This window comes from Stenella coeruleoalba, assembly GCF_951394435.1.
Source record: "Stenella coeruleoalba genome assembly, chromosome: 11".
Taxonomy (NCBI): domain Eukaryota; kingdom Metazoa; phylum Chordata; class Mammalia; order Artiodactyla; family Delphinidae; genus Stenella; species Stenella coeruleoalba.
In genome coordinates, this window is record NC_137157.1 from 100,021,057 (window position 1) to 100,043,293 (window position 22,237).

The window sequence follows — 22,237 nt, forward strand, 5'->3', positions numbered from 1 at the left end:
CATCTTCAGCTAGAGAAAATTGTGTGTCTTCCTTTCCAATATGGATGCCTTTAAATTTTTTGCAGCTTACTTTTTACTGGCTATCATCTCTAGTACAATATTAAACAGAAGTGGTGAGAACAGACATCCTGGTCTTGTTCTTGCTCTTAGAGGGAAAGCATGCAGTCTTTCATCACTAAAAGTTTTTCATAGATGCCATTTATTGGCTTGAGGAAGTTCTCCTCTATTCCTAGTTTCTTGAATATTTTTATCATGAAAGGGTTTTGGAAATTGTCAGATGCTTTTTCTATATCTTTTGAAATGATCATGTGGTTTTTGCCATGTATTTTATTAATATGATTTATTACATTTATTTTATATGTTAAACCAACCTTGTATTCTTGGGATAAATCTCAATTTTTATATCTTGCTGGCTTTGATTTTATAGTATTTTTTGCATCTATAGTCATAAGGGGTATTCCTCTAAGCTTTCTTTTTTTCTTTCTTCGGCTGTGTTTTTTCTGGTTTTATCAGAGTTTCTGTGTCATGATCCTTATTTTCTCTTGTTTTTTTGGCACTGCACGTGCAAAGTCCATCTTCTGTATATTTCTGCCTCCTAATCTGGAATCAGTAATTTTTCCAAGGAGCCCATTCAGTTTAGTGAGAAACCGTAACCTTAGAGCTGTGGTCCTCAGTGCTGTTGACTGTCATTGCTTTTACCTCTGGAGTGGTGAGGACGTAGGTGTGCGTTTTGCTCTTAGATCCGGGTTATACTCCTATGGTGGGCCCTTCTTTTATATGCATGAGTAAACATAATTTTGGATGAAATAAAGTCAGTAATAGCATTTTTTCAGTGTTCATAAACTGATAAAACTGAGTAGTGATTTATTTTGGAATATATGCATCAGAGGTAAAAATAAAGAAATGCAAGGAAATAAGTACACAAATTAAGAATAGCGATTACCTATCACAGGAGAGTCAGAGAATACAGTTGGATAATTGCACTTAACAAAAGCTACTGGGTCGTGAGTATGTAAGTGTGTGTTTTGCTCTTAGCTCTAGAATATATACATACACCTTTTATCAGTGCATATGATATTTCAGATGGATCATTTATGAAATTTAAAGGTGGTTATGTGCAATATAAAACATTGTTAAATTATTTTTCCTATAATTTATAAGTTGTCTTTAAGTAATTTCTGATCTTTTGCCAAGTAGGCCCAAAGTACCTTCCTACCATGACTGTGAAGTCCTTCTACCGTTCTCAGTGCTGAGCCTATTGGATATCCATGTTGATAAAAATGAGTCTGACCATTACACCATATTAAAAAATCAATTGCATATACGTTATATATTTAAATGTGAATGTATAGTCCAAGAAAGGATTTAGAAGAAAGGATAATATCCTCATGACCTTGAGGTTGACAAAATTGTCATGTTCATTATACAAAAAGCTCTGAACATAAACATGTATAAAGGAAAGATTTTGTTAAATGCCATTAAAATTTAAAACTTCTGTTTATCAAAAGTGCTTTCAGTAAATTTTGCTATTTTTGCACAGTGGAATATCATAGTTATGAGAATTACAGAACTACAGTTTTACCCAGCAATGTAGGTGAATCTCACAGATATAACACCAGGGGGGGGAAATCTGTGCTTAAAATTATATACTATGTAATTCCATTTGTATAAAGTTAAAACGAATAGACAAAACTAATCTGGAGTGTTAGAATAATGGTTACTCTTAATCTAGAAAAGGGGTATGGGGGGGTTGGGGTGATGGTAATGTTCTGGTTATTGGTCTGTGCTCTTTATATGGGTTTGTTCACTTAGAATTCTTTAGGTTATACATTTATAATTTTTGTATATTTTTCTTTATTTATGCTGTATTTCAATAAATATTTACTAAAATCTTTAGATGCATAAGAGTATGTATAGAGTGGGCTTACCTTTGTATAGGAAAAGGAGGAATAGTTTATACATGCTTGCTTGTGTATGTATAAGATATCTCTTCAAGTTATGTAAGAAACTGACACCGTTGCTTGCCTGGAGCAGTGAAGGACAGGATGGGAGGGAGATGTTGTGAGATACGCTTAAGTTCATAAAAGGTGGACACATCTCACTATTTATTAGACCTTCTATAAATGATGCTGTTGATGGCTGATTTTGTGTTGTAAGAGTATACCTTGGGGCATAATTTAATCTAGTTTTTGCTAAGATTTTATATGAATTAAACTGATAACGTAGAATCATCCTTATTGACAGTTTTCAAAAAGGCAGGCAGTTATATGTTCTTGTAAAGCTTGCTGATATGTGAATACATATCCAAAGAGATCTGCATAATAAGAAAAAATCTCACAGCAACTGGGACTGTCAGGAGGCTGTTTAGCTGAGAGCATTAACTTGATCACTTCCGAGAAGATATCCAAAGTAAAATAATTCAGGTGCCAAAAAACTAAGTGTAACTTTTTAACAGCTGTTACCAGTCCATCTACCTACACTCACCTCTACCTCTGGAAAGGATTATAACCAAGATTATTTCTTGTCAAGTAGCAAACTGACTGTAAACTCTTGTGATTGGTATACTTGGCTGTTTGATTTTCTGGTTGAGGTTGTTTTTAGGTAATAACAGATATTTTGGCAACATCTTTTCGCCTCTGAATTAAGATGAACGTGTTCATTTAAATCTGATTTTGGAACCACCCGGAGTAAGTGGAAATAACTGATAAAGTACAGAACTTGCTCTCTTAGTTTCTTGTGTTTTAGCATTCTGTCTTCTTTCTCTCATGTTTTTACAGGTCTTTTATTTTATTTAGTTATTTTAAAATAAATTTATTTATTTATTTATTTATATTTTTGTCTGTGTTGGGTCTTCATTGCTACACGTGGGCTTTTTCTATTTGTGGTGAGTGGGGGCTACCCGTCGTTGCGGTGCGCGGGCTTCTCATTGCAGTGGCTTTTCTTGTTGTGGAGCATGGGCTCTAGGCCCGTGGGATTCAGTAGTTGTGGCACTCTAGGGCTCTAGAGTACAGGCTCAGTAGTTGTGGTGCATGGGCTTAGTTGCCCCACGGCATGTGGGATCTTCCCAGACCAGGGCCCGAACCTGTGTCCTCTGCATTGGCAGGCAGATTCTTAACCACTGCGCCACCACGGAAGTCCTTTACAGGTCTTTTAAAAGCATTCTGTCTCTTCTCTATCTGGTCATATATTTTTTTTCTTCCTGCCTTCCTCAAAAAATCTCTACCTACCTAGCTTTAGAGCAGGAAATTATCCGATTGAATTCTAGCTGTTTCTTTAACAAGAAATTCTTTGTAATGGTATAAACAGAAGAATCTTAGTTTGAACGAATAAAAATGACTCATTTATGTTTATTCTGCATCTGGTATTAGTCAAGTTTATGGCTTTTATTTCCTAAAATCCTTCTAGAAATATTTATTATGATTTTGTTCCTTATATTTTTATCTGCATTATATTGTTATTTCCATGGAAGTTTCTGGACTGTTTCCAAATAAATTCCTTAGAAGGGATTGTTTCTGGCACAGTGTTACTTCTGATGCCCTTACATTTGTCAAAAAGAAAATGAGGGTTTTTTGGACCTAAACTGAGAAGAATTATAGTGGAGGGAAGATGAAAGATGTATTTCTTTAACTGCCATTTATGTCTGATCCTGCGAGAGTACAGAATTTTTGATGGGTGTGTCTTCAATTTTGTGGACCCAGGCGTTGCCCACTGCCCAGCTCCTCTGACTATACCTGGCCCAGATGCTCAGTTTCTGACCTTTGTGTGTTGATCGTAGGTGGAGGAGTTGCTGATGGCCATGGAGAAGGTAAAGCAGGAGCTGGAGTCCATGAAGGCGAAGCTGTCCTGCACTCAGCAGTCGCTGGCAGAGAAGGAGACTCATTTGACCAACCTTCGGGCCGAGAGAAGAAAACACTTAGAGGAAGTTCTGGAGATGAAGTAAGTTCTATAATATTGGTCTTCAGGCGTATGCTTAGTAGAAATACTTGTCCTCATCGCTTTCATCTTCTGGCCCTGTTTGTCACGCCTGACCCACTTAGCCTAATTTTAATGCTCACTTGTGTTCCTCACTCCTTAGAACAAATTGGGGACAAATCCTGGTCAAATGGAAACTTTTTTTGCCTCCCTGTCACTGAATTTTGCAGTCCTCTAGAGTGTATGTATCCGTATGCAACTGTGTCTCTGAAATTCCTAAAACCTTCTGGAAAGTTCTGGCAAGTTGTTGAGCTTTCTGAGGAAGATAACCATTGCTCCTGAGGACACACGATGGCTAGGCAATTTTTAAAAACATGTTTTATTATAAACATTTCCAAAGGTACACAAAAGTAGAGAATAGTATAATGAACCTCCTTATACCCATCCCCCATATTTAACCATTAATATTTGCCACGCTCTCCAGTCAGCTTTTACAGAATTGTCACTTTTAGCAGAACCTTTCTTTACATCATTTTCCTACTTCCCAGGCATCTTGCAGCTTCCTTGAGATAGTCTGTTGTGAAGGCTGTATATATCTGCTCTGCATAATACAGCTGTTTCTTTTTCTCCTCTGTGACTTTGAAAAGTTCTGGTTTCCTTCTCTTCATAACAAGTATGTCTCTTTTTTAAGTCCCTTAGTACTTTCTCCATCACTCCGATCCCCACCCCTATGTAATTGTCCTGCTCTCATTTTCCTGAAACCAAGTCTATGCTGGGACCCCTCGGTTACCTTCATCACCTCAGCAGTTACCTGTGTTTTTGTCGTCTTCTCTTCTGACTCAGAGGAGATACCGTCTCTCCTTCACCAAGCTCCCTTCTTATTTCTATCACAGATTTAAGCTCTGGTTCCCTCCTCTGCAATCTGTCTCCATTAATTTTCTTTCACATAATCTTTGCTCACTTTCTGTTAGTTCCTTCTTCTCTGCAATAAATACGCACTCTCTCTGACCTAAAGTAAACAGTCTTTCTGAGCCCAGCCAGTGCTTGAAGCTAACATCCCCTCTCCTGCTACTTTGAACTATCAATAAATGTTGAATATGAGAATTACAAAGTAGCAGAGGATCTTGCCATGACACCTCGGCATGAATTTTCATGGGGCATGATTGTTTTGTTATCATGACGGCAGCCCAGGAGTTGAGGAAACAAATGTCGGGGTGTCCCCTGTGCTTATGGACTGTTAGGACACAGTGGGAGGTTAAGAGAGCCTGATCTTTTAGAAAAGTATTACAGGTGATGTGCTCTCGGAAGTGACAGATAACTGGAGCCAGAAATAGGTTGATACGCAGGGAGAACGGGGAGAATTTAGGGTTCTGAGTATCATGATGAGAAAGTTTGCTTCTTACGACCAGGTTAGTAGAAGCAGTTTAAGACAAGGTTTTATCACTGATGATAAGAACATAGAAGAAGGATGGATATAATATTCGGGAATACAAGGTATCGATGCGATACTCCTAAGCACAAACAGGCCCTGCTAAAGCAACGGGATAGGAGTATTGTTTCGTTTTCTCTGTGTACCAGTATCTTGACTCGACTTGTCAGATCTTTCCCACTCAGTTCAAGTGTCCATAGCAAAACTGTGGTGGATTTGTAAAGGAATTTTCCTTTATTATTAGGACTTTGAAAAGATATGAAAGAACTTTTTAAAGAATGCTTGACTTTAAACCATTAAAAGGGGATTGCGTGTGATTTTTTTGTTTTATTATTATTATTTTTGGAACCACAGTGCTAAACTTTCTTATGGACTTCCCTTGCCAACCCAGGTTAGAGACTACATTTCAGAAAAATACTGTGATTTGCAAAACTGTTTTTGGTAAGATCAAGCACTCATGCACTAAAGCATGGGATAAGTAATTAAAGTATTCAGAGAATTTACAAGTGGTATAGAAATTTGATGAATAAACATTGAATAAAAGTTCTAGAAATAAGTGTTAAAACCTGGCTCTGACAGGTGACCTGTGTCTTAAATCACCTTCCTCATCTGCTCCGGAGATACTACTACAGCATCATGCTGTTCTTAGATTTTCTACAAGATTTTTGTCCTGCAGATTTACTGACTTAAAGTTTTTAAAGTAGTCCTTGCTTTAATTTGCACTTAAATTTCTCCTTGTCGTTGCCTCTCATTTTCATATCTTAATAAAATGATTGTTTAATACCTTTCTTTTAACAAATTAAGCACTTCAGGCCAAATCGTCTATCCAAACATGCTGTTGAGAGTGGTGGCTAATCCCAAACTCCTAATGTATCCCTCCTCCACTCTCTTTTCTCCTTTGGTAACCATAAGTTTGTTTTCTATGTCTGTGAGTCTATTTCTGTTTTGTATATAAGTTCATTTGTATCTTTTTTTTTTTTAAGGTTCCACATGTAAGTGATATCATGATATTTGTCTTTCTCTGTCCGGATTACTTCACTTAGTATGATTATCTCTAGGTCCATGCATGTTGCTGCAAATGGCATTATTTCATTCCTTTTTATGGCTGAATAATATTCCAGTGTGTGTGAGTGTGTGTGTGTGTGTATACATATATATGTATAAATATATAAAACATATCTTCTTTATCCGTTCATCTGTTGATGGACATTTAGGTTACTTCCATGTCTTGGCTATTGTAATAGAGCTGCAATGAACACTGGGTTGCATGTATCTTTTTGAATTATGGTTTTCTCTGGATATATGCCCAGGAGTGGGATTGCTGGACTATATGGTAACTCTATTTTTAGTTTCTTAAGGAACCTCCATACTGTTCTCCATAGTGGCTGTATCAGTTTACATTCCCACCATCAGTGTAAGAAGGTTCCCTTTTCTCCACGCCCTCTCCAGCATTTATTGTTTGTAGATTTTTTTTGATGATGGCCATTCTTACTGATGTGAGGTGATATCTCATTGTTGTTTTGATTTGCATTTCTCTAATAATTAGCGATGTTGAGCATTTTGTCATGTGCCTTTTGGCCATCTGTATGTCTTCTTTGGAGAAATGTCTATTTAGATCTTCTGCCCATTTTTTGATTGGGTGGTTTGTTTTTTGATATTGAGCTGTATGAGCTGTTTGTATATTTTGGAGATTAGCTACAGCAATTAATTGTACAGCACAGGGAAATATAGCCATTATTTTGTGAAAATTTTAAACGAAGTATAATGTATAAAAATATTGAATCATGGGCTTCCCTGGTGGTGCAGTGGTTGAGAGTCCACCTGCCGATGCAGGGGACACGAGTTTGTGCCCCGGTCCGGGAAGATCCCACATGCTGTGGAGCGGCTGGGCCCGTGAGCCATGGCCGCTGAGCCTGCACGTTCGGAGCCTGTGCTCCACAACGGGAGAGACCACAACAGTGAGAGGCCCGTGTACTGCAAAAACAAAAACTCAAAACAAACAAACAAAAATATTGAATCACTATGCTGTACACTGGAAACTAACATAATATTGTAAATCAACTATAGTTTAATTTTTTAAAGTTTGGCATACAAATATTAAGTAATAATTCATAAAACCTCAATCAAAAGCTGTACAATTGGGCTTCCCTGGTGGCACAGTGGATGGGAGTCCGCCTGCCGGTGCGGGGGGTGCAGGTTTGTGCCCTGGTCCGGAGGATCCCGCGTGCCACGGAGCGGCTAGTCCCGTGGGCCATGGCTGCTGGGCCTGTGCGTCCGGAGCCTATGCTCCACGGCAGGAGGGGCCACGGCAGTGAGAGGCCCGCGTACCACAAAAAAAAAAACAACAGCTGTACAATTAACCTAAGCATAATTATACACAAAACACTATGAATGACATATTGCGGGTTCTGATACAGTAAACTTTTGATTCCTTTTCACTGCATAGCTGACCAAGGGAATAGACTTTCTTCTGCTATGTTCTGGACTCCTCGCCATATGTTGAACAGTTTCTGCTAATCATCTGTCCTGGGTTGGGAGTGTCTCAGTTCTACAACTTTGCTCAGAATTTGCTTCGTTCATTGTCAGTTTGCAAGGAGTTCACTCCCCCCAAGGAGTTCTGCATGGTATCTGCATCTAATTACTTGTGGCAAATAGTGAGAGCATACTTCCTGGAATGAGAGAGCCTGAATCTGGATTCTAACTCTGCCCCTTATGAGCTCTGTGTCTTCAGCAAGTTCTTTAGCCTTCTTGTGCTTCAGTCTCCTTATTTGTAAAATGGCAATAATGATTGTCCCAGCTTCATAGCATCTTCATCACAGTAGGATAAGAAATTGTTGCTATACGGGACTGAGAGCAGTGCCTGGCATAGGAAGCCCTTAGTAGTGGGTATTGTTAGCTTGCTGCGTGTACTTACTGGCAACAGTTTGCAGGAAATCAGAAAAGTATTTGAGCAAAATGTAAAAGAAGAAAGGTAATATCCTATCTGTGGCTGTTGGCAATGACAAAAAGATTCTTCCTTCTGTAGTTATGGCAGGACCCACCATATTTTAAATGTGTTCATTGTTTTATTAATAATAACTGAACAAGTTAAAAGGACTTGTTTACTATAACCAGAGAATTTGAAATGCAGAAGAAATATGAAGGGAATGCAATGTGCACAAGAGCCTGAAACATGTGTGACTGAATCTGGAATAAGAAAAGTCTTCCCTGAAGAAAGGATGGTTGGCCTATTTGTAGAGACAGTCCTTCAGCAAAGCTCCAGGATAGTCTAGTTTTCTGGAATAATCCTGAACTAGTCAAACCAAAAGGAATGCCCTGATAGTTCTCTTCTAACCCTAGTATTTATAATTGTAATTTCTGAGTGTCTGTTACAGACAGACGGCCGTGAGTCTGGGGAGATGTGGAGCTGTTCACCTGGTAGCCTGCCAGTGTCTCAGAAGAAGCACTCGAGTTGCTTGGCTAGCCCTGGGGAGAAGGGACATTTTCATTGGCAGATCTCATGTTGGTTCTTCTCCTCATGCTGTGGTTTTGTTAATCACTGTTTTTTTACTTCACTTTTATGTTAACCCCTTTGACTAAGAAAGAAGGGGTGAACGGGAGAGGGAGGAAAGTAATAAAATAACAACCTTAATAAATTCTGAGTATCAGTTCAGGTCACGAGCTTCACTATCAGGATTTCTAGATGAGCTGATTCATTCTCCACTGCCCTGCATTCAGAGTCCTACTGCAGTCTCACCCTATGTTCGCATTATGAATACAGCTCAAAAGACTCACGTTTCATTTTGAGTAAACTTTTATCAAACTATGCATTTGACTATACTGAGAATCGGTTTGTTTCGGAAGGTGGTGGTGGAATCGCTGTTTGGTTTCTTTGAGAATCTAGAGCTGTGTGATAAATAGCGTCCCATTAATAAAGTCGCTAGAGAAGTCAGCGCTGTGGGCCACGTTATATACTCGTGAGATGACTTCTGGCTACAGAAAGATCTGACTTCCCACCCACGTAAAATAAATTTTCATATGTACCTAAGAAGAGTTCAGTAATGTAATCTGAATTCTGGCATTTAAAAAATACTTGCCTTTTAATTTGAGAGAAAAATGCAGTATGCTTGGAATTAAGGAAGCTGTAGAAAATGGTTACTGGGAAAAGTTCAGGCTACTTGGGGTTAGTATAGTTAGGTGATCAATCTGTTTTACTTTGAATAATTAAAATGAGACTGTATTTTAAATTATTTTATCTCCCAATATTCTGTAGAATTTCATTTTAAAATTTATTGTAGATTTGCTGACATTAAAAAATAAAATCCCACTTGGGGATCTATGACAGTCTTCCAAATTAACCACAAAATTGGTAATAGTTGTGCAGATTATATGCTAGTAACACATTGAAATGCCTTTTAAGATACGTGAGAACTAGAACGTGTATACTTTTTGCAAAGCCACACTTATGTCTACTTCCACCAAGTGCCTTTGTTTGAGTCATTGGACATATGACAAAGGACTTTTAGTGGAGTTGGAAGCATTTTTCACAGTGGCCTGAAATACTGAGCTTTAAATATTTTGTGGGAAATCACATAAATTCTTATGAAAATTTCCTACACTTGAGTTGAAAAAGAAAGCAAAGTATGCTGTATAGTATAGCAATAAATAACACTAGTGGGACTGGTCCTAATTAAAATTATAAAGAAAAGTTTCTAACTCTTGACTTGGGGACTTCCTTCCTAGCCTTGGTTAACTCTTTAATTCTGTCCCCTCTTTTTCTACCCTCACATCCAGCTCTCTCATGCGTCCTACTTCACAGAATGTGTGGTGTCAACTGTCAAACATCTTTTCTCATCAGAACTAAGAGTTTAGGTGGGGCTCTGAGTTGTTAAGGACAGTGATGGAGATGGGTTAATTAAGTACAGTAATTACAGTATTTACAGTACAGTATTTGAGTTCCTTACCTTTCCCTGCTCCTAAACGGTGACCGTGATGCTCAGCTTCTCACGAGATGAGGCACGAGTATTTCAAATGTTTTTCTCAAATCGTTTTATTTTCTTGTGACCTGAATTAGAATCATTTACAAACAACCCTAATATCCCTTGCCCGTTCTCCTCCCTTAATCCTAAATCCATTCTACCTTTTAGCCATTTAAGGCCAGATGTAAATTCCAAACAGAAAAACCACTTTCCTGAAGAAATCATGCTTCCTAATAATTTTTTTCATTTAAAATGTCTTAAATGGCTGTGGTAATCTCTAAGTAAAGAGCTGAACTTTTCAGATAAAGGCCCCAAAGTCCCTCTCTTTTCCAGTTTTTATAATTCTGTCTTTCCCCCATCAGTATATGGTTTGTGTGCAAGAATGTCCTCGCTTGTGCAGGGATGAAATTAAGAATATAGGTCATCCTCTTTTTCCTAAAGGGGAAAGGAGTGGGATTATTGTCCTACTTCTTACTTATCTTTTTATTTTTTTCTCTACTGGAGGTGTAGGATGAACCCTAGTCCCTTTGTTTAATACAGTTGAAACAGTTAAAGGGACAGCTATTCCAGGTAGGTAACCTAATGCCTTAAGCTAATTGCAATACTCATTTTAAGAAAATTTTTTACATAATATAGCATTATGAGAGGGTTTTTCAGTTTGGGATTAAAAAAAAAAATCTTTTCCTTTCAGGATCTTCATTCTCTGTGTCCCTCAGAGTACCATAAAGGTATTTACTCATTCTGTAAATGGATAAAACTTCCCTCAAGCTTTGTATGTAGAAATAGTAATCCATTTATTTAATCATAAGCTTTTCCTGGTTGAAGATTCTGAGTAAAAAGGTATTATAAGATGCTCTTTGTAGCAAAGAATGTGTTTACATTTTGAGCTAGTTATAAACCGGGTTAATAATACTTTGACCTACCTCATGAGGTTGTTGTGAGGATTAAATGAGATAACGTGATAAAAACACTGTGAAATTGGTCAAGCTGAATATTTGCAAAGCATGATACAACTGAAAATTGTTAAGTTTGCACTTAACTTTTCCGGTTGGCAGTTTTCTCATTCTGAAATGAAAGGGTTTCCTGCATCTCTAAGATTCCTGTCGTTTTAAAAATCATATGATTCTTTGACTAGGTGACCTTCTGACATCCTTGATTCTATAGTTGCAAATGCTCTGAGTAAATCAGAGAAGTAATTTATATATAAACAGTATACTGAGCAGAAGTTGGGGGTCAGATGTCCATAATTCCTTGGCTGAGGACTAAGCCTCACGTTCACTGGATCAGACTACCCAAGGCCTACCAGAGATAAGCTGCTCTGGGGATGGAAGTGGAATTGTGATGCTAGAGTTAGAGCAGCAGTGCCGGGGAAGTTTCAGTTCCAACCCAGTCACAGAGGCAAAAGTCTTGTTAAAACTTAAGGCATCTTGCTGAGATAACAGAAAGTCTGGGTTTTAGGAGTAGGGGTCATGACCTACAATAAAGCTAACTATAGATGTAGTGTAACAAAACTGAAAGCCCCAAGGCAGTCTACAGGGACAGTAGAATTTGGAGGATGAGTCCCATCAAGATAGAGAGGTTTGGGAAATACCCTGAGCTTTCAACAGATCAGCCCAACAAGGATAAATCCAAGCCTATACAAGGTCAAGGAAATCAGCTATTAACTGAATTATCTACTAGAATAAAAATCATTGCTTTTCAGAAGAAAATAACAGAATCCAGAGTCTTTGTAGTGTATCATCTACAGTATTCTATATTCAATTAAAAAATATCGCCAGACATTCAAAGAACAGTAACATGTAACCCATGGTGAACAAAAACATGCAGTAGAAAGCAAGTCAGAGAAGTCCTAGATATTAGAATTAACAGTGATTTTAAAGTCACTCCTATAAGTGTGCTTTAAAGTCTTCAAGAAAATGTAATGTTGATGATAGAACAGATAGGAAATCTCAGCTGAGAAAGGAAAACATTTTAAAAATGGAAATTTGAAAACTGAAATTTAAATGAAAAAATTCAGTGGATGGTCTTAATGACAGAGCTTTCAAAAGAAGGAGTCCATAAATTTTAAAACAGATCAATAGAAATTATCCAGTGTGAACAACTGTGAGAAAAAGGGTTTTTACAGAATGAGTAGAGCCTCCATGACACGTTGGACATTATCAGATGGGCTAACATACATGTAACTGGAATTCCAGCAGGGTAAAAGAGTGAGAAGGGGGTAGAAACAAGTCTGTAAAAATAATGGCTGAAATATTTCTTTGATTTAAAATACACTGATTTATGAAGGTGTATGGGAAATCTCTGTGCATCCCTCTCAATTTTTCTGTTAACCTAAAAGTGCTCTAAAAACTAGTCTTTTTAAAAAGCGTGTATATTTACAGATCCTAGAAACTTAGTGAAACCAAGCTGGGTAAATACAAAGAAAACCACACCTATAAACATTATAATATAATTGCTAGAAACAAAATATAAAGAGTAGAACAGAGGCAGCAAGGGAAGAAGAAAACACAGTATGTAAAGGGAAACTGTGATAGCTGAGTTCTTATCCAAAACATTGGAGATCAGAATAAAATGGAACTTCTTCTAAAGTACTGTAAGAAAATTTGTCAGCCTAGAATTCTAGGACCAAAAAACAAACAAACAAACTCCAAAAACTAGGGTTAAATATAGACATTTTTCAGATAAATAAATATGCAAAGAATGCATCCCTAAGTGGAGGTATGTCTGCGTGATGGCTGATTCGCTTTGCTGTATAGCAGAAACTAACACAACATTGTAAATCAACTATACTCCAATTAAAAAATTAACTTAAAAAATTAAAAGAAAGAAAAATACAGTAAGCTACGGAGATATATTGTACAGCACAGGATATATACCCAATATTTTATAATAACTATAAATGGAGTATAACCTTTAAAAATTGTGAATCACTATATTGTACACCTGTAACTAATATAATATTGTATATCAACTATACTTCAATTAAAAAATATTCATTTCTAAAAAAACACATTCTGTAAGAAATGCTAAAGGATGTTCTTCCAGCTGAAAGGAAATGAAACCAGATGGAAGCATGAATCTACAGGAAGGAATGAAGAACACACATGGTAAATAAGCTGATAAGTATAGACAACTGACTCTGAAGCAAAAATAATATCATTGTATGGTGGAGTTTATAATAGGAGTAAAATTGAAAGATATGACAACAATAGCACAAAAGATTGGGGAGGGTAGAAACATATGGTTGTCAGGTTGTTAACTTTGTGAAGTAGAAAATACAAACTATCAGTTTCGATTTTTTTTAAGTCTTTTTCTTTAAATATTTATTTATTTATTTGGCTGCATTTGGTCTTAGTTGCGGCATGTGGGATCTTTATTGCAGTGTGCAGGCTCTCTAGTTGTGGTATGCGGGCTCTAGAGTGCGCGGGCTTAGTTGCCCTGTAGCATGTGGGATCTTAGTGCCCTGACCTAAGATATGGGATTGAACCCGTACCCCCTGCATTGGAAGGTGGGTTCTTAACCACCGGACCACCAGGGAAGTCCCAAAGTTTTATAATTTCTAATCTAGATAGACTTTGATAAGTTAAAGGTGCATATTGTTAGCTGTAGAGCAACTACCAAAAGCAAAAGCAAAAACAAAAAGCTCAAAATCCAATAGAGGAAATAAAATACACTAAAAATTACTTCATTTACCCAGAAGAAAAAGGACAGCAAAGGAACAAGAGAGGAGTGAAGCAGAGAGGGGTAAATGGATGATAGATATAAATTCAGCATATCAGTAGTTAGGTCAAAATCAAATGGACTAAACACTCTAGTTAATGGACAGAGATTATTAGAATTGATTAAAAAAGAAACAATGCTGTCTGTAAGACATACAGTGTGATAAACACAAGTAGGTTGAAATTTAAAGAATGTACAAAGATAGTCCTTGTAAATAGTCATCATGAGAAATCTGGTACGGCTATATTAGTATCAGGTAGAAGAGACTTCCAGAGAGTATTCCTGGAGATAAAGAAGTACATGCCATAATGATGAAGCAGATAATTAACCAGAAAGACATAACAATCCTTCATATGCATGCACCTAGTACAGAGCTTCAAAATTCATGAAGAGCCAACTGACAACTAAAGGGAAGATCAGACAGATCCATACTCATCAGTCATTGCTGGAGCTTATAACCCCGATTTCTCAGAAAGTGATAGAATAAGTGAACCAAAAACAAGCAGTAAAAATATAGAAGCTCTGAAGACTGTCAACTTGATCTATTTAATATTTATAGAGTAGTACACCCAACAACTGAAGAATATATATGTTTTTCAAATATGTATGGAATGTTCACCAATGAGGACCATATGCTGGGCCATAAAAATAAATCTTAATAAGTTTCAGAAGACTAAAATATGTCAGAATTGTTCTCTTAACACAGTGGGATTAAATTAGAAGGTAATAATAAGATTTTTGGAAAAATCCCCCAATGTTCGGAAATTAAATAATACAATTCTAAATACCATGGCTCAGAGAAGAAGTCATAAGGAATATGAGAAGTCATTTTGAACTGAATGAAAATGAAAATACAAATGTGAAATTTTGTGTCATGCAGCTCAAGTAGTGCTTAGAGTGAAATTTATACCTTTAAATGCCTATATTACAAAATAAGAAAGTTGAATTCAGTGAACTGTTTCCACACTAAGAAAATTTAAAAAGAAGAGTAAAGTAAATGAAAGTAAATAGAATGAAGGAAATAATATAGATAAGAGCAGAAATCAAGGAAATAGAAAGCTAACAACACAGAAAATTTACAGTCAACCATGGGTTCTGCAAAGAAGCAATGGAATTGGTAGGCCCCTTGCAAGACTGATCAAGGGAAAAATGAAGACTCATAAATTACCAAATTTTTGTAATGGAAGAGGGCAAGAGTGGATATCACTTGAGGTTCTAATGGCATTTATATATTTTTTTTTAAGTAGAATCATTTTTTAAAATATTTATTTAGGCTGTGCTGGGTCTTAGCTGCAGCATGCGGGCTTCTTAGTTGTGGCATGGGGACTCTCAGTTGCGGCATGCGTGCGGGATCTGGTTCCCCAACCAGGGATCGGACCCAGGCCCCTGCATTGGGAGCACAGATTCTTACTCACTGGACCACCAGGGAAGTCCCTCTAATGGCATTTAAAAAGAGAATATTTTGAACAACTTTATGCCAATAAATTTGATATTTTAGATATAATAGACAAATTCCTTGAAAAATATGGTGTATCAAAACTGGATCAAAAAAGGAATAGAAAGTTGACCAGGCTGTATCTATTAAAGGAAATGAATTTGTAATCAAAAATATTTCCACAAGGAAAACTCCAGGCAAAGGTTAGTTTACTGGTGAATTCTACTAAACATCTAAATATGAAATAATACCAACATTACTGAAACTCTTTCAGAAAATAGAGAAGAAGGAAATACTTCCTAATTCATCTTATGAGGCTAGAATTACTCTCACACTTAAACCTGAAAAATACATTATATAAAGAGAAACTCCCTTATGAACATTGACATAAAATTCCCACAAAAAGTCTTAGCAAATTAAATAAGAAACTAATATGTCATAACCAAGTTAGGCTTATTTCTGAATGTAAGGCTTTTTCACTATTCAAAAATGAATTAGCTAATTTCAGCTATATTAACAATAAAGAAAAAATCATATAATTATCTCACATATTCAGAAAATGTTTTTAACATCCATTCATGATAATAACTCTTAGCTGACTAGGAAGAGAAGGCAATTTCTTCAGCTCAAAAAAGAGCACCTATGAAAAGTTTACAGGTAAGGTCATACCAAATGATGAAAGTTGAACACTTTTCCCATGAGATTGCAAAGGACACAAAGACATCCACTTCAACCCCTTGATCATTATTATACTTGGAGGTCCTAGTTACGCAATATGTCAAGAGATAATAAAATTGAAAAGGAAGTAGTAGCATTGTCTTTACTCATAGACAGTATTATTGTCTAAGTAGGGCAACACATAAAAATCAGTTGTAGTTCTATATGTTGACAACAAGCAAATGGAAACTGAAATTTTAGACAATATTATTTACAGTGGCATCAAAATGCATAAAGTACTTCAGAATAAGTTTAACAAAAATTGTACAAGATCTCTACACAGAAAACCATACTACTGTGAGAAAATAAAAAATATCTAAACAAAAATAGGGATATATCTAGTTCATGATTGGATTATTCAAACTTAAAGCTGACCATTTCCCCCAAATTCAGTTATTATTGCAACACAATCCCAGCCAAAATCACAGGGAGCTTTTTGTAGAAACTTATACTTGGAATTTTAAATTTACATTGAATTTCAGTGGACCTAGCAGAGTTAAACCATTTTGAAAAAGAGCAGAGGAGAGCAAGATGGTGGAGGAGAAGGAAGTGTGCTCACTCCCCCTTGCGAGAGCACCGGAATCACAACTAACTGCTGAACAGTCATTGACAGGAAGACACTGGAACTCACCAAAAAAGATACCCCAAATCCAAAGACAAAGGAGAAACCACAATGAGACAGTAGGAGGGGCACAATCACAATAAAATCAAATCCCATAACTGCTGGTGGGTGACTCACAAACTGGAGAACACTTATACCACAGAAGTCCACTCACTGGAGTGAAGGTTCTGAGCCCCACGTCAGGCTTCCCAACCTGGGGGTCTGGCAATGGGAGGAGGAATTCCTAGAGAATCAGACTTTGAAGTCTAGCAGGATTTGATTGTAGGACTTTGACAGGACTGGGGGAAGCAGAGACTCCACTCTTGGAGGGCACACACAAAGTAGTGTGTGCATCAGGATCCAGGGGAGGGAGCAGTGACCCCATAGGAGACTGAGCCAGACCTACCTGCTGGTGTTGGAGGATCTCCTGCAGAGGCAGGGCGTGGCTGTGGCTTGGCGCAGGGACAAGGACACTGGCAGCAGAAGTTCTGGGAAATATTCCTTGGCATGAGCCCTCCCAGTGTCTGCCCTTAGCCCCACCAAAGAGCCAGGTAGGCTCCAGTGCTGGGTTGCCTCAGGCCAAATGACCAACAGGGAGGGAACCCAGTCCCACCCATCAGCAGACAAGCAGATTCAAGTTTTACTGAGCTCTGCCCACCAGAGCAACAGCCAGCTCTACCCACCAGCAGTCCCTCCCATCAGGAAGCTTGCACAAGCCTCTTAGCTTCATCCACCAGAGGGCAGACACCAGAAGCAAGAACTACAGTTCTGCAGCCTGTGGAACAAAAACCACATTTACAGAAAGACAGACAAAATGAAAAGGCAGAGGACCATGTATCAGATGAAGGAACAAGATAAAACCCCAGGAAAAGCAACTAAATGAAGTGGAGATAGGCAACCTTTCCGAAAAAGAATTCAGAATAATGATAGTGAAGATGATCCAGGACCTCGGAAAAAGAATGGAGGCAAAGATCGAGAAGATGCAAGAAATGTTTAACAAAGACCTAGAAGAATTAAAGAACAAACAGCTAGAAGAATTAAAGAACGAACAAACAGAGACGAGCAATACAATAACTGAAATGAAGACTACACTAGAAGGAATCAATAGCAGAATAACTGAGGTAGAAGAACAGATAAGTGACCTGGAAGACAGAATGGTGGAATTCACTGCCACGGAACAGAATAAAGAAAAAAAGAATGGAAAGAAATGAAGACAGCCTATGGGACAACATTAAATGCACCAACATTCACATTATAGGGGTCCCAGAAGGAGAAGAGAGAGAGAAAGGACCTGAGAAAATATTTGAAGAGATTATAGTCGAAAACTTCCCTAACATGGGAAAGGAAATAGCCACCCAAGTCCAGTAAGTGCAGAGAGTGCAAGGCAGGGTAAACCCAAGGAGAAACACGCCGAAACACATAGTAATTAAATTGACAAAAATTAAAGACAAAGAAAAATTACTGAAAGCAACAAGGGAAAAACGACAAATAACATCCAAGGGAACTTCCATAAAGTTAACAGCTGATTTCTCAGCAGAAACTCTACAAGCCAGAGGGAGTGGCATGACATATTTAAAGTGATGAAAGGGAAAAACCAACAACCAAGATTACTGTACCCAGCAAGGATCTCATTCAGATTCGATGGAGAAATCAAAAGCCTTACAGCCAAGCAAAAGCTAAGAGGATTCAGCACCACCAAACCAGCTCTACAACAAATGCTGAAGGAACTTCTCTAAGTGGGAAACACAAGAGAAGAAAAGGACCTACAAAAACAAACCCATAACAATTAAGAAAATGGTAATAGGAACATACATATCGATAATTACCTTAGACGTGAATGGATTAAATGCTCCAACCAAAAGACCCAGGCTCACTGAATGGATACAAAAACAAGACCCATATATATGCTGTCTACAAGAGACCCACTTCAAACCTACGGACACATACAGACTGAAAGTGAGGGGATGGAATAATATATTCCATGCAAATAGAAATCAAAAGAAAGCTGGAGTAGCAGTACTCATATCAGGTAAAAAAGACTTTAAAGAATGTTACAAGAGACACTACCTAATGGACACTGTCCTAAAGGAAGGACACTACCTAATGATCAAGGGTTCAATCCAAGAAGAAGATGTAACAATTATACATGCACCCAACATAGGAGCACCTCAATACATAAGGCAACTGCTAACAGCTATAAAAGAGGAAGTCAACAGTAACACAATAATAGTGGGGGACTTTAACACCTCACTTACACCAATGGACAGATCATCCAAACAGAAAATTAATAAGGAAACACAAGCTTTAAATGACACAGTAGACCAGATAGATTTAATTGATATTTATAGGACATTCCATCCGAAAACAGTGTGTTACACTTTCTTCTCAAGTGCACACGGAACATTCTCCAGGATAGATCACACCTTGGCTCACAAATCAAGCCTCGGTAAATTTAAGAAAATTGAAATCATATCAAGTATCTTTTCTGACCACAACACTATGAGATTAGAAATAAATTACAGGGAATAAAACGTAAAAAACAAAACACATGGAGGCTAAACAATACGTTGCTAAATAACCAAGAGATCACTGAAGAAATCAAAGAGGAAATCAGGAAATCCCTAGAGACAAATGACAACAAAAACACGACAATGCAAAACCTATGGGATGCAGCAAAAGTAGTTTTAAGAGGGAAGTTTATAGCAATACAGTCCTACCTCAAGAAACAAGAAAAATCTCAAACAGTCTAACCTGGGACTTCCCTGGTGGCGCTGTGGTTAAGAATTTGCCTGCCTATGCATGGGACACAGGTTCAAGCCCTGCTGTAGGAAGATCCCACATGTCATGGAGCAACTAAGCCTGTGCACCACAACTACTGAGCCTGCGCTCTAGAACCCACAAGCCACAGCTACTGAAGCCCGTGTGCCTAGAGCCCATGCTCTGCAACAAGAGAAGCCACCACAGTGAGAAGCCTGCGCAGCGCAACAAAAAGCAACCCCTGCTTGCCACAACTAGAGAAAGCCTGCGTGCGTCAACAAAAACCCAATGCAGCCAAAATAAATAAATAAATTTAAAAAACCAATCTAACCTTACACCTAAAGCAACTATAGAAGGAAGAGCAAACAAAATTCAAAGTCAGTAGCAGGAAAGAAATATAAAGAGCAGAGCAGAAATAAATGAAACAGAAACAAAGAAAATAGTAGCAAAGATCAATAAAACTAAAAGCTGGTTCTCTGAGAACATAAACAAAATTGGTAGACCTCTAGCCAGAATCATCAAGGAAATGAGGGAGAGGACTCAAATCAATAAAGTTAGAAGTGAAAAAGGAGAAGTTACAATGGACACCACAGAAATACAAAGCATCATAAGAGACTGCTACAGGCAACTCTGTGCCAATAAAATGGACAACCTGGAAGAAATGGACAAATTCTTAGAAAGGTACAACCTTTCAAGACTGAACCAGGAAGAAATAGAAAATATGAAAATACCAATCACAAGTTATGAAATTGAAATAGTTATTAAAAATCTTCCAACAAACAAAAGTCCAGGACTGTGAAGTACAGCCTCTGAAGATGGCTTCACAGGTGAATTCTATCAAACATTTAAAGAAGAGCTAAAACCGATGCTTCTCAAACTCTTCCAAAAAATTGCAGAGGAAGGAACACTCCCAAACTTATTCTACGAGGCCACCATCACCCTGATACAAAAACCAGACAGAAATACTACTAAAAAAGAAAATTACAGATCAATATCACTGATGAATATAGATGCAAAAATCCTCAACAAAATACTAGGAAACAGAATCCAACAACACATTAAAAGGATCATACACCATGTTCAAGTGGGATTTATCCCAGGGATGCAAGGATTCTTCACTATACGCAAATCAATCAATGTGATACACCATATTAACAAGTTGAAGGATAAAAACCATATGATCATCTCAATAGATGCAGGAAAAGCTTTTGACAAAATTCAACACCGATTTATTATAAAAACTCTCCAGAAAGTGGGCATAGAGGGAACCTACTTCAACATAATAAAGGCCATATACGACAAACCCACAGCAAACATCATTCTCAATGGTGAAAAACTGAAAGCATTTCCTCTAAGATCAGGACAAGACAAGGATGTCCACTCTCACCACTATTATTCAACATAGTTTTGGAAGTTTTAGCCACAGCAATCAGAGAAGAAGAAGAAATAAAAGGAATACAAATTGGGAAAGAAGAAGTCAAACTGTCACTCTGTGCAGATGACATGATACTATACATAGAGAATCCTGAAGATGCCACCAGAAAACTACTAGAGCTAATCAATGAATTTGGTAAAGTTGCAGGATACAGAACTAATGCACAGGGCTTCCCTGGTGGCGCAGTGGTCGAGAGTCCACCTGCCAATGCAGGGGACGCGGGTTCGTGCCCTGGTCCGGGAAGATCCCACATGCCACAGAGCGGCTGGGCCCATGAGCCATGGCCGCTGAGCCTGTGCATCTGGAGCCGGTACTCCGCAACGGGAGAGGCCACAGCAGTGAGAAGCCCGTGTACTGCAAAAAAAACCCCAAAACTAATGCACAGAAATCTCTTCATTCCTATACACTAACAATGAAAGATCAGAAAGAGAAATTAAGGAAACAATCCCATTCACCATTGCAACAAAAAGAATATAATATCTAGGAATAAACCTACCTAAGGAGGTCAAAGACCTGTATTCAGAAAACTATAAGACACTGATGAAAGAAATCAAAGATGACACAAACAGATGGAGAGATAGACCATGTTCTTGGATTGGAAGAATCTATATTGTGAAAATGACTATACTACCCAAAGCAATCTACAGATTCAGTGCACTACCTATCAAATTACCAATGGCCTTTTTTAGAGAACTAGAACAAAAACTGAAAATTTGTATGGAGACACAAAACACCCCACATAGCCAAAGCAATCTTAAGGGAAAAAAACGGAGCTGGAAGAATCAGACTCCCTGACTTCATACTATACTACAAAGCTGCAGTAATCAAGACAATATGGTAGAGACACAAAAACAGAATTATCAGTCAATGGAACAGGATAGAAAGCCCAGAGGTAAACCCACACACCTGTGGTCAACTCATCTATAAGAAAGGAGGCAAGGATTTACAGTGAAGAAGACAGTCTCTTCAATAAGTGGTGCTGGGGGGACTTCCCTGGTGGCACAGTGGTTGAGAATCCGCCTGCCAATGCAGGGGACATGGGTTCAAGCCCTGGTCCGGGAAGATCCCACATGCCACAGAGCAACTAAGCCCGGGCTCCACAACTACTGAGCCCACATGCCACAACTACAGAAGCCTGTGCGCCTAGAGCCCAGGCTCCGCAACAGGAGAGGCCACCGCATTGAGAAGCCCGCGCACCACAACAAAGAGTAGCCCCTGCTCACCACAACTAGAGAAAGCCCGCACACAGCAATGAAGACCCAATGCAGCCAAA

General features: G+C 38.1%; 1 protein-coding gene across 12 annotated transcripts in view; it reads left to right on the forward strand.

The window, feature by feature from the left end:
• Positions 1-22,237, forward strand: part of ERC1 (ELKS/RAB6-interacting/CAST family member 1) — a 399,110-nt gene that overhangs the window by 218,464 nt on the left and 158,409 nt on the right. For all 12 annotated transcript variants that reach the window (XM_079937377.1, XM_079937384.1, XM_079937381.1 and 9 more), the window contains one exon: positions 3,776-3,936. In XM_079937377.1, coding sequence (XP_079793503.1) covers positions 3,776-3,936 — 161 coding nt within the window. The remainder of the gene's footprint in view (positions 1-3,775; positions 3,937-22,237) is intronic.